The 11,882-nt window shown below is 42.5% G+C and overlaps 1 protein-coding gene across 1 annotated transcript in view; it reads left to right on the plus strand.

Annotated features, from left to right (window-relative positions):
• LOC104965081 (transcription factor IIIB 90 kDa subunit-like) overlaps nt 1-11,645 on the plus strand; it is a 63,301-nt gene extending 51,656 nt beyond the window's left edge. Inside the window, exons 2-3 of the mRNA XM_010794021.1 lie at nt 8,761-8,944; nt 10,944-11,645. Of these exons, the coding sequence (XP_010792323.1) occupies nt 8,761-8,944; nt 10,944-10,975 (216 nt within the window). The 3' untranslated portion in view covers nt 10,976-11,645. The remainder of the gene's footprint in view (nt 1-8,760; nt 8,945-10,943) is intronic.
• The last annotated feature ends 237 nt before the right edge of the window (nt 11,646-11,882 follow it).

Consider the following 11,882-nt stretch of genomic DNA (forward strand, 5'->3'; position numbering starts at 1 on the left):
CTGAATTAGTTGCCAACTAATTTGGTAATCGATTTTAATCGATTAAGTCGATTAGTTGTTGCACCCCTAGACTGCAACACCCTCTCTTGTATACAAGCAAGTGAAGGACACTGTCCTGGGAACTAGTTGTACCAAATACTCTGTGTGTGNTATCTGCTGCTGAGCGCGCCACATTCTGAATGGCTGAGGTGAAGCTCTCTAGCGGAGAATACAGCATTTTCAATAACTCTTCCTCAAGAGCGAAATCCAACGTCTGGGAGGCTTTTGGTGTCATCCTAGATGCAGAAAATAACCAACATCCCAGGCTTTTTGAGCCAAATATGCAACTGCGTGTGTTAATAATTGCACGTTTTCACTGCTTATATATATGCGGGTTCGGGTCGGGTTGCGGATCTTGTGCCGGCAGGTCGGGTCGGGTTGCGGAACTAATTGGCAATATGTGCGGGTAGCGGGGCGGGTTCGGTATTGCACGTCGCAGGTGCGGGGCGGGAGCGGGTCTTGAAAATCCGACCCGTGCAGGACTCTGACGCACGCCGCTGTGTGGACGTGCGTTGAAGCTTGCCGGTGAGCTTGTATGAAACTTGTTTGATTGGCTAGAGCTTGTACTGGCATATTATTTGATTGGCTGGCGCTTCCGCCAAAGCTTCAAAAGTTGAACATTGCGAGCAAAGCGAAGCGACGCTCCCACAATGCAGTTCGGCAAAGCGTGACGTCACCCCATTCAAAGTGAATGGGCAGAAGTGTTGAAGCTTCAACGCACGCCACCGTGTGGATGGGCCGTCGTCATAGTTGCCACCATAGAGAGCAAAATTAAATATTTAAGATTTAAGAAATGTATTGTGAATGTCTGTAAATATATGAACAGGGTATAAACATTGCTATTTGAATGATGACTTGAATCATGTTTGCCACAATTGGACTGAGGGAGGACTTGGCCAGGAGTGCTGAGAATCTCCCTACAGAATAACCGTATACGGTGATGTCCTACACTTTACTTCCCTCGGTTTCATTATCCCATCTAACACATTCCCCCCAGTCACAGGATTTGAAGAACATATGGTGTAACATGGATTTCCCCATAAACACGACTGGTCCTAAAGCTCTGGAGGCTGCAGAGGGAGTCTGACCCAGGTCTAATCCTGTCCCCGCAGCAGAGGAAGTCTAAGCTGCTGATGTGCAGTCTGACCTCATGCGCTCTTCACCATTTGAAGTATTTACAGAGCAGCAGAGCCTCTGACCTGCCCCCCTCACCCCCCTGCTGTCACCTGGCTCCTCTCAAGTGGCCTGACAGGAGGAATGCTGTCTCACACATCTCACTATCTCTGATTACAATCTTCTTGACCTTTCTTTCTTCATTACCTGCACAAAGCACACTCCTCTCTCTATTTTTTAACATCTTTATTTACCGATTGGGGTCAACTTAGTCACTGGATCTTTTAGTAGCTTCAGTGCCTTGCTCAAGATGACATTTATATGTCTAGTATGACAACTTCATACTGGACAACAAAGAAGAATGCATTAGCTATAAAAGCAGATTAACTGAGAAACAGTTTTCAAGATGACCGCACATACTACATTACTGCACATAAAAGAAAGATTTTAAACCTAAACCTAAAATGTGACCAATATAAGACCTAAAATTGTTATAATGAATTTTGTTTTTAGACAGACTTTGGGGTACAAAAAAGACCCCCTATAGATGTAGTGACATAATGTAAAGCCGATATCTCCAACAATCAGTGATTCACACAGAGTTGAAAAATCTGTGTTTTTAATTTTGTGCTGAACTGACCTTTCAAGTCCATTTAGCTAGCTAGCAGCTAAATCTCACTAGCTAGCTTTAACCTGATATGTGTTAGCTCTCCTTCCTAAGTTTTATATCTCTCTTTTACGTTTATATGTGAAATTATACATTTCTATGGCATACTTTAACATTTTATAGAAAAAATGCGGAGAAGCTAGATTCTGGATTTTAACAACATGTTGCAATAATAAGATATTCACTTTTTGTCGACCAGTTTAGAATAGTCCAATGACTAACAGTAGAGGTTTCTCAATACTCTAATTTCCCCTCCTCGACTCCTTTCCTCGAGTCCTATCCTCGATACTTAGTCCCGCCCACAGGAGATGCGAGCGGAGGACTGAGGAGGGGAACCGAGGAGAGAGGAGGGGAAGCAGCAGGCGGTTAGAGAAATGAGAACTCCTCTCCTCTGAGCGGTCATTTTAAAGAGACGTCCATTAATGATGACAGGAGGCACAGCAGCCCTCTGTCTGATGGACAGATGTGTTCATGACGACTTATATATTTACTTTTAATTAATTGACAGTGCAGTATAATGAGACAATAACAGGCTACAGATGCGGACATATACACACACATATTTATATAAATATATACAATTTCAGAATCAAACAAGTATGAGAGCATCTCATAATAACGTAACACAATCAGAGACTGGATATACGTATCCCCCCAACCCCTCTCTCTGGTCGCTGAAATGGGGAATTGAAATTACGGGCCAAAAGTTGTATTTACAAGTATTAAAAGTAAGCATAGGACACCAAACCAACTGAGACCCGTCTGTCCGCCGCATCTACGCATTGTACAACACACACACCTACACACTGTACGTGTTGTACAGTCTGTACCACACACACACTTACACACTGTACCACACACACCTACAGCTCCTAAGGCATTATCAGGCTACAGCCGTTGTGTATTTTATTATGTGAAGCACTAAATGGTCTTGGAAAAATATCGACTCTTTGTTTGTAGATATTAACTACAGCATACAAATACAGAGAGTAATGTGGGCCTGTTATACTGAGTGATATATATTTTACACACTGCTCTGCTTTCTGCACGGACCTCACAGCTGTTCTCACTGTAAACATCTCGTCGCCGTTCAAGCGGTTACTAAAATAAGATCCAGGCGATGCATGCAGAGCTGTCATTGGCTGAGGTAAGTCCGGCCGTGCGTAATGCTTCCACCGTTCCCGAAAATGCATCCGTGGAGGAGCCGTGGAGGACCCATCAGTGTCTCCTCGGTTAGAGCTCCTCCAGAGAGCCTCCTCGATGCTCGATGCTCGGTCCTTGATGTGCATTTAGAGAAATTAGATGTCCTTCAACATGGCGCGCTGAAATCCATTTCCGGGTCACAACCGGAGGAAGACCGAGGAGTCGAGGAGGGGAAATTAGAGTATTGAGAAACCTCTAGTGTGTCTCTCCTTTTACTGAAAGTTGTTGTCCACACACACACATCTTAATTCCATACAGAGTGTTGAAACATAGGAATGTGGTGAAGTTCCAGGTAAACAAAAAAGCCTTCAGTGTCCGACCTCTGTGAGCTCTCTTCACCCGAACACACCGACTCTTTCTCTTATCAGCTGCACTGCGGACAAGCAGCTGTGTAAGTGCATATGGGAGTGTGTGCATTTCTCCATACACATTCAGGTTTATTTGACCAGCGAGGGCAAGCAGGCTCCAGGGTCAGGGTCATTCATTGTGTGTGTGTTATCAGGTCTGATGTCTGCAGAGAGACGGAGTGTAAACACTGAGTAAAGCTCTGTTTACTCTCTATCTGAGCTTCTTTCATAGTTTCTCCATTAGAGCTCGCTCTCATCGACCAAGTGCTTAATCATGAGGGCAGAGAGGGTGGAGGAGACAGGATGTATTTAGAGAGACGGTGGTCTAATTTAAACAAAATATTTTGGTTGGTTACATTATAAAATATATAGCATCCATTTAGTTGACGAGTATGGATAAGTCAGAGGATCATCGGAGTCTTTAGGATTCATCTTCTGAGGAACGTGAATGTCTGTACACAACTTCCTGGCAATCCATCACATAGTTGTTGTAGTGGGCTAACTGACGGACAGACAGACATTTGTTGGAAAACTCACAAAAAACATAACCTTTGTGTAAAATATAATACGTTCAAATGTTAATACGTTACCTGCGAACTAACTGAGAGCCAGATGATAGGCAAAATAATTATTTGCTGATAAAACAGAAAATGATTCCACATAACTCTATTGTTGAGGTCCTTTTATAGCAGATCATTTTGTTCAGTTTATTTTAAGCCATTTATTAAGCAAAATTATGCAGTTCATTAGTGTTGTGTGACATTAAACTAAAACTCCTTTAGTTTCAGACTGTTGGTAAGATAAATTAAGCTTTAAAAAAATTTCAGCTTGGGTTTTGGAAAAATGTAACGGCATTTACTATTTCTTAAAATTGTTGTAGAGTAAACAATGAATCGAGAAACTAATCATCAGACGAATGACGTCATCATTACTTGCGGCCCTACTGTAAAGAATCACATCTCTGTGGAAGACACCTTCCTGTTTTAGTGTTTGCGTTCACAAACAGAGGGAAGAGGGGTCGAAATGGAGACCGAGTGCTGAGTGGATGTGATATTTTTCTCAGCCCCAACACTGCACTGTACTGGGGGTGGCAGAGGCAGAGGGTTCCCCCCAAAGGCTGGATCAGGTCCAAACAGTCCCGCAGTTTATCAAACACAATTCTTTTCTTTTTTATACTTTTATTGTCATTACACAGTGGGCCTACTTACTATGTAACCAAATGGTTTCTCTGCATTTGACCCATCCTAGTGTTAGGAGCAGTGGGCTGCCATTATGAACGGTGCACGGGGACTCCGAGCCTAACCTCTAATACGGCACACTGTGTAACTGTATGTTCAGTATATAACATACAAACTTTTGAAAATAAAAGTTTAGCAGAGTAAAAGACCCTTTTTTCTGCCACTGTTGCCTCCTTGCAAACTGCTGCGGCCACATTTACAGTAAGGCAGACCACGTCTCTGACCCAGGAAACATTGGGGGAGATTTTGTGGGAAAAGGTCTGTTTACCTTTGGGCGGAAAAACTCCACACTCTGTGAGGTAAAATAAACTTTTTATGCGTGTTTACGTATCTAAACTGTGCTCTCTTAAAGAGGTTATTGTTCTTCAGATTTCATAAGAGACCCCGGGAAAGAAAAACAAATACATGCAGTATCCATGTTTGTACATTTGCAGCAGCTGTGTGCGTGTATCTGATTTTGCATGGTTGCATCAGCGAAGGCTATTGAGAAATCGGAGTGATTCCGGTCATAAAACATCCCGCCCTTTATAAGTTAAACCTTCTGTGATGGTGCTGACTCACATGGCTTCCTCTAACTTCAACACCAGTTCAAGCGTACAGGTTGGCAAATACCCATCTCTGGGCACACAGGGTTAGAAAACATAGAAACATTTTATTCCTACAACATCGGCAACAGTAATATCCTCTGGCATGAGAAACAGAAACTTTCTTTTGGCATGAAAACCAAAGTTCAAGTTTTTTTATGAAATAGGTTGGTATTTGGGGGAAATAAACATACTTACTTCTTCCCTGTTCTCACTTCTTTCAATCTAATCTGTTGAGCAGAATGAAGCCACAGGCTGGATGGTTAGCGTAGTTTAGCACAAAGTTTGTTTGATTCTTACAAAAATGAGTATGTTAAAACAGGATAAAAAAACCTGGAATTACTGTGTTTGACACAAATTAAAAAACATTCTGGGTTATACAATACTCCCCATTCTTATTTTTTGTATGAATAAAACAAACCTGATATGATGTGTTAAATATTCCTAATTTCTCCTGCATGGTTCAGCTAAACTCAACCCCTTTTGGTAGATGATGTTTTTTTCTATATCCTTTTTCACTGTGGATAGTACTCTGTCAATGTAGGTGGGAGTCTTACCTGACTGTCATAGTGACGTTAGGTAGCGTAACATCCTCTTCAACGCAGCACAGCGCACAATACTCCATTCTGTCATTCCAAACCCAACAGAGGAACAGCTGCAGAATTCTGAACATGACAGGATTTAGCCTGTGTTATTTTTTTAAATCTTGGTCTTGTAATTTAGAAAAAATACTTGGCTAATCAAGAATAGCGGGTTAGAGCAGGATGTCGCAGTTTTGTAAGTTCCCTCTGAGCAACCAGTGGCTTTTCCTAATTAGAATATGGAAAAGAAAGGTCTCATGTCGTGCCTTAGCATGCGTAATGTGGCAGTAGCGTGCTTTGGTGCACTGTTTCCAGTCTTGCTTCTCCTGGCTGTAACGTCATATTTCATGAACAGAAATGAGAGAGTGTTCTCATCTATCAAAGATAGCTATCTCACTATTGTGGTGGAGGAAACAGGGCTGGGATAAAACTGTTTTGCTTTCATCAGCGGTTGCGTCAACTTTGCACTTTTACGTTTTCACACCAATTTCCACACATAGAAATAATATTTTAACACTTAAAACATACATTAAAACGTACTCTTTCCCTAGTCTTGGTAGAGTTATTGTGCCAGTGTTTGGTTCACTCGTTTCTTATCACCTGTCTATCCCTCAGTCTGTGTGCATTCTTCTTCTAAAGCCGCAGGGCTCCTCTTCACGTCTCCATCACTCTGAGCTGTCAGTTGAAATGGTAGTAATCAGTTCCTTCCTTTAGCTGCAAGGAGTTGAGGTTTTCCTCCAGAACGCCTCCTGTCATGTCCTACGATGAAGGAACAGCAACATAAAACATGGTAGAAGGTGAAAAAAATCCACACAAAGCTATTATAGGATTGTTTGCCCTTTAACTCTTCCATGCTTTATCTCTTTGATGAAGGTCCTTGTTATCTTCAGTATTTTAAATGCACTGAATACAAGTTAAAGGTTATGTACAGGCTAAAGACTTCGAGAGTCACCAACAGTAATTTAACCATGAGAAATGTTAAAAGCTCAAATGAATTGTATAATTGTTAATTATAGTTATTTGACATCTGGATATAAAAAAATAGTTTGATTGAGTCCAGGTGTTCTTTTCATGAACTATCATGTTTGTCATGGTGAGTGGGTGTATGTATGCGTGTGTGTGTGTGTGTGTGTGTGTGTGTGTGTGTGTGTGTGTGTGTGTGTGTGTGTGTGTCATAGGAGAGGGAGAATGATGGAGGCCAGGTAGAGGGAGAATGAATGGGAGGCCAGGTCTCTTTTTTTTCTGATTATGATTAACTTCTTCCCCAATTCCCATGTAATTGAGCCATTAGTAGCCCCCGTAGGTGGGGTCCACTCTAGATTTGGACGGTCTGAATCTGGCTAGGTGATAAATAGGCAATTAGGGATTTGGCTGCCAGAACAGCAGAATGTGTTTGTGTGTGTGTGTGTATGTGTGCGTGCGTGCGGTGCGTGCGTGTGTGCGTGCCTGCGTGGCGTGCGTGGTGCNAATGCTCTCTAGCAAACTTCAGACGGGCCTGGACATGTACTGGCTTAAGCAGGGGGACACGTCTGGCACTGCAGGATTTGAGTCCCTGGCGGCGTAGTGTGTTACTGATGGTAGCCTTTGTTACTTTGGTCCCAGCTCTCTGCAGGTCATTGACTAGGTCCCCCGTGTGGGTCTGAGATTTTTGCTCACCGTTCTTGTGATCATTTTGACCCCACAGGGTGAGATCTTGCGTGGAGCCCCAGATCGAGGGAGATTATCAGTGGTCTTGTATGTCTTCCATCTTCTAATAATTGCTCCCACAGTTGATTTCTTCACACCAAGCTGCTTACCTATTGCAGATTCAGTCTTCCCAGCCTGGTGCAGGTCTACAATTTGGTTTCTGGTGTCCTTTGACAGCTCTTTGGTCTTGGCCATAGTGGAGTTTGGAGTGTGACTGTTTGAGGTTGTGGACAGGTGTCTTTTATACTGATAACGAGTTCAAACAGGTGCCATTAATAAAGTTAACAAGTGGAGGACAGAAGAGGCTCTTAAAGAAGAAGTTACAGGTCTGTGAGAGCCAGAAATCTTGTTTGTTTGTAGGTGACCAAATACTTATTTTCCACCATCATTTGCAAATAAATTCTTTAAAAATCAGACAATGTGATTTTCTGGATTTTTTTTTCTTCTCATTTTGTCTCTCATAGTTGAGGTATACCTAGGATGAAAATTACAGGCCTCATCTTTTTAAGTGGGAGAACTTGCACAATTGGTGGCTGACTAAATACTTTTTTGCCCCACTGTATCATCGTTTCCACGGCTGGAAAATGTCCCCTCTCTCTCCTCTCCGGACTTTTTATCATACCAGCTGTTTATTTTCTCTGCTAACATTTCATCCTGTTCCCATGCGGCTTGTTTTCTGATCAAAAACGGCCACATTTGTGCCTCCCAGCATGCAACTGGAAACGCTCCTCCTGATCATACACTCATTTTTTCCCAAAGGGGGCAAAGTCGTAATATTCATGCATGAACATTAGACAGCTCCACTAACACAATGTGAACGGGGTGAAATGCAAAAAAGGGCACTCTAATTACATTTTCGCCCCCACGCTCACACTCAACCCCTTCATTTTTTATTTCCTATCTTCTTTATAACCTCTGAAGGGTACTTACCCCCTGAGGCTGGTTCATTCTGACCCTTTTGTAGCATATCATTACTGTTGACTATGCACATTTTTTAAGAAGATAATAATAAAATGTAAGATTGGAAAGGTTGTGGTCACGCTCTGATGCTGTTGTTAGTCACATGTGGAGGATGCTGCAGGAGATGAAATGTTTCCTCGTGCCCTCCACCTGCCCTGCAGCTCTCACCCTCACCACTACACCGCTGTTTATTATTTTTCATCATTTTAAAGGAAGTGGGGCATGTGAGAGCAGATCCAGCCTAGATTTCCCCGGAGGAAAGTCGTGTATCACGCAGAGGAAAATATTAAAAATACTCAACACCCGCCCGCTCAAAAAAAACAATATTTCCTGTTTGTGCAGATCAGCAACTCCAACCCCGTGCCGGTGCCCGTGGGAAACCCCGCCGCCGGCGGAAGAGCAGTGTTGGTGGAGAGCGGGCCGGTGGTGTACGATGATGCTGCCGCCGCTGCTGCTGCTGCTGAGGAGGAGGAGGAGGATGAAGAGGAGGCGTGTGTCAGCGCCTTCGATCTGCTGGGCAGCAACGGTCAGTTTACACACACACACACACACACACACACACACACACACACACACACACACACACACACACACACACACACACACACACACACACACACACACACACACACACACACGCGCACAAATCTCAGTTAGTCTATCACTTGCACGGAAAACTTCCCCCCTTGCTTTTTCCTCCTTCTAAATACACTTACTTATCTTCTCCTACTTACTCTCTTGAAGCAGTCTTTTAAGAAATTGACATTGTTACATCATAAGTGAAGATGGAGACAACAAATAAAACACAATTAGATAAAGAGCAGGCACAAATTATACGCTTATTACAAAATAATTTCAATTTACAAGATACATCCTTATAGATAATTGCAGATGATTAATGATCTATTCATGGGCTTTTGATTAATTTCTACTTCTGTCAATTCACAAATCTATTTATTGTTTAGTTTCTTTGCCTTGAAACTAGACCGAAGAATGTACCCAACAGTTAAGGAGTAATATACATTTTGACTTTAGAGTCTTTTATTCAAATAAATTCTTCACCTACTGAGATTGTTTCATTATTTTCACATTTGAATCTCGTTGACACTCGCCGTGGCAGACTGCTCTGTCACCTCTCAGTCCGACTCAGTGTCTGGACTGTGGAATAGTTTGAATGACTTTAGTTTAATGAATCTTCCTCTGAGGGTCACGGCTCTGTTTGGCTCAGGCTCCTGGCAGGTTTTAATGAGACCTCGGTAAGATTGAATTTCTTCTGCTTTACGTTTCTGGCTGTTAAATGTAAGGTCCCTGACTCCGCCGCAATAAAAAAGTCCTGAGCTGCTTAATTGATTCCCGTAGGGAAGCTCTTTGTTTGTACTCCTGCCCACCTCCACGGGGGGGTCAGAGGTCAGGGTCGCGCTCAGAGCTGCACCTCTGGAGCCAGCAGAGACTGAGGACAGTTAAACCACATGATGGATTACTCCGCCTGCAGAGACCCAGGCTACACCTCTCACATTGTGCTAGTAGAAGTCACACAACAAGTGCAGAATGTCTTTGTGGACTTTACTTAAAGTGGTCCTATTATGCATTATTCTCCCACAAACCCCCTGCATGAATCCCCTCCTTTGTTTACTTCTGGAACACGGTGATATCACTATATTACACTCGCGCTTATATTGGATAGTGCTCCAACACATTGTACTTGATAGGCTAAGGGGCGGGACATCTCTAAGCGGTTGACCAATCACAACAGAGAGAGCCAGCTGAGCAATCAGAGCAGACTGGGCTCTGGTTTCAGACAGAGGGTGTTTCTCAATGTCGAGTAAAGCTGCTCCAGAGCCAATATTTCAAGCATACTACGTCATCGAGTGCCGCCGAAGGACTGTTCCAATCTCCAGCTTACTTGGAATTCTACCGAGCCCGGCGTACTTCGTTTGGAGACATTTCGAGGCTGCACATGTGTAGACTCCGCGGTCTTAAAATCCCCACAATGCTTTGCGCACGGACCAATTTCCCCAAATCTGTGGCGGAAAATGTAAGGCGGGGCTTCTCATAGGACGCACACCTGCACACTTGCTCGTCTGTTCCACTCTTTGTTTTCCGAATGCCAGGAAGTATTCTTGCCTCGCTTCTGAAGCAAGTGACTCGGAAGACATGTGCTACCAAGCAAGCGTACTCGAGATTTAGAAACACCCAGAGTAAAGCCCGTTTTGAACATTAAATCATGTAAACATGACACAGCAGAGGCACACAATACCAATTAGAAAAAATAAGTACAGTCAAATATAACAAAATACTAAAAAATTAAATATTGGTATATAAAGTTGAGAGCTGTGAAGATCTTAAAAGAGGTAGCTTGGGACACAAATGTGCAAAAATATATAGTTATGTTCATGGATCACATTTTTAAAATGATTTCTTCAGATAATGAACATTAAAGTAATGCATAATGTTAATGAAGGGGGGGGAGAGTCAGTGTCATCATATATATAATAGTTAACCATGTTTTCTCTCTCACTTTACAGAATACGGCAGTGATGGAGATTACGATGATTGATGCTGGCGGAGGTCTTCCCTGGGTTTTACTCCACTGAACGTACAGACAATTTAGGTGTATCAAATGTTTACTACAGGGACACAAAGTGGCTGCATCTACAGAGAGGAGCTGTGTGGCCGGGAGGAATGAGAATCAGGAGTAAATGGTACGTGTGCACATGAAATCAAAAGCTGGGGAAAATCCCACTACACAGTGCATGGATGCTGACTAAGATGGTAAAGTGGAAATTGAGGGATACAAGTATATTCATTATTCTGGGTCGCAGGCTGCCTGTTATGGTAGTTCTGCTAAATGAAATGGTGGAAATATTCCACGTTTGTTAAGTCGCAGGACATTCAGGGTAAAGCTTGGATACTGGATTCCATGAAATTGTTGTTTTAACAGCATTTAAATGGCTATAATTAAATGTAGTGAAGACATACTTGACACTGAATTGTAGTCATTTAAACAATAGTTAAGTATTGAAGACGTCTGAGACAACATCACTATAAACTGAATTAAGCCTGGTATTAAACTCGATGTCTTTTGTCCTGCTAAATATCAGAACAGTGTGTGTATGAGGCACTCATTCAAGATGATTTCTGTATCTGAACAACGGTGTGTCCTCGGGTTTAAAACTTTTCCACTTTGGTTGGTTGAGGTAAAATGTAGCAAAAACAAAATGTGGAAATGATAAAAACATGTTATCCTCAAAGTCGCACTTTGCATTCATGACACTTGAATACTTCCTTATTAACTTATTCCGTCTCGACGCTAATAACCTATATCGTCTCTCAGCAATGACTTAAAAACATCTGATCAGGTAGCATGAGATCAATATTAATGCCTTAGCTAGTATTACAAAGATGTTGCCTTGAAACAATTTAAGCAATCCCAGGTTATGTGCCAATCTTTCCTGAGTGTTATC

Source organism: Notothenia coriiceps, unplaced genomic scaffold, assembly GCF_000735185.1.
Source record: "Notothenia coriiceps isolate Sejong01 unplaced genomic scaffold, NC01 NC01_scaffold00037244, whole genome shotgun sequence".
Taxonomy (NCBI): Eukaryota; Metazoa; Chordata; class Actinopteri; order Perciformes; family Nototheniidae; genus Notothenia; species Notothenia coriiceps.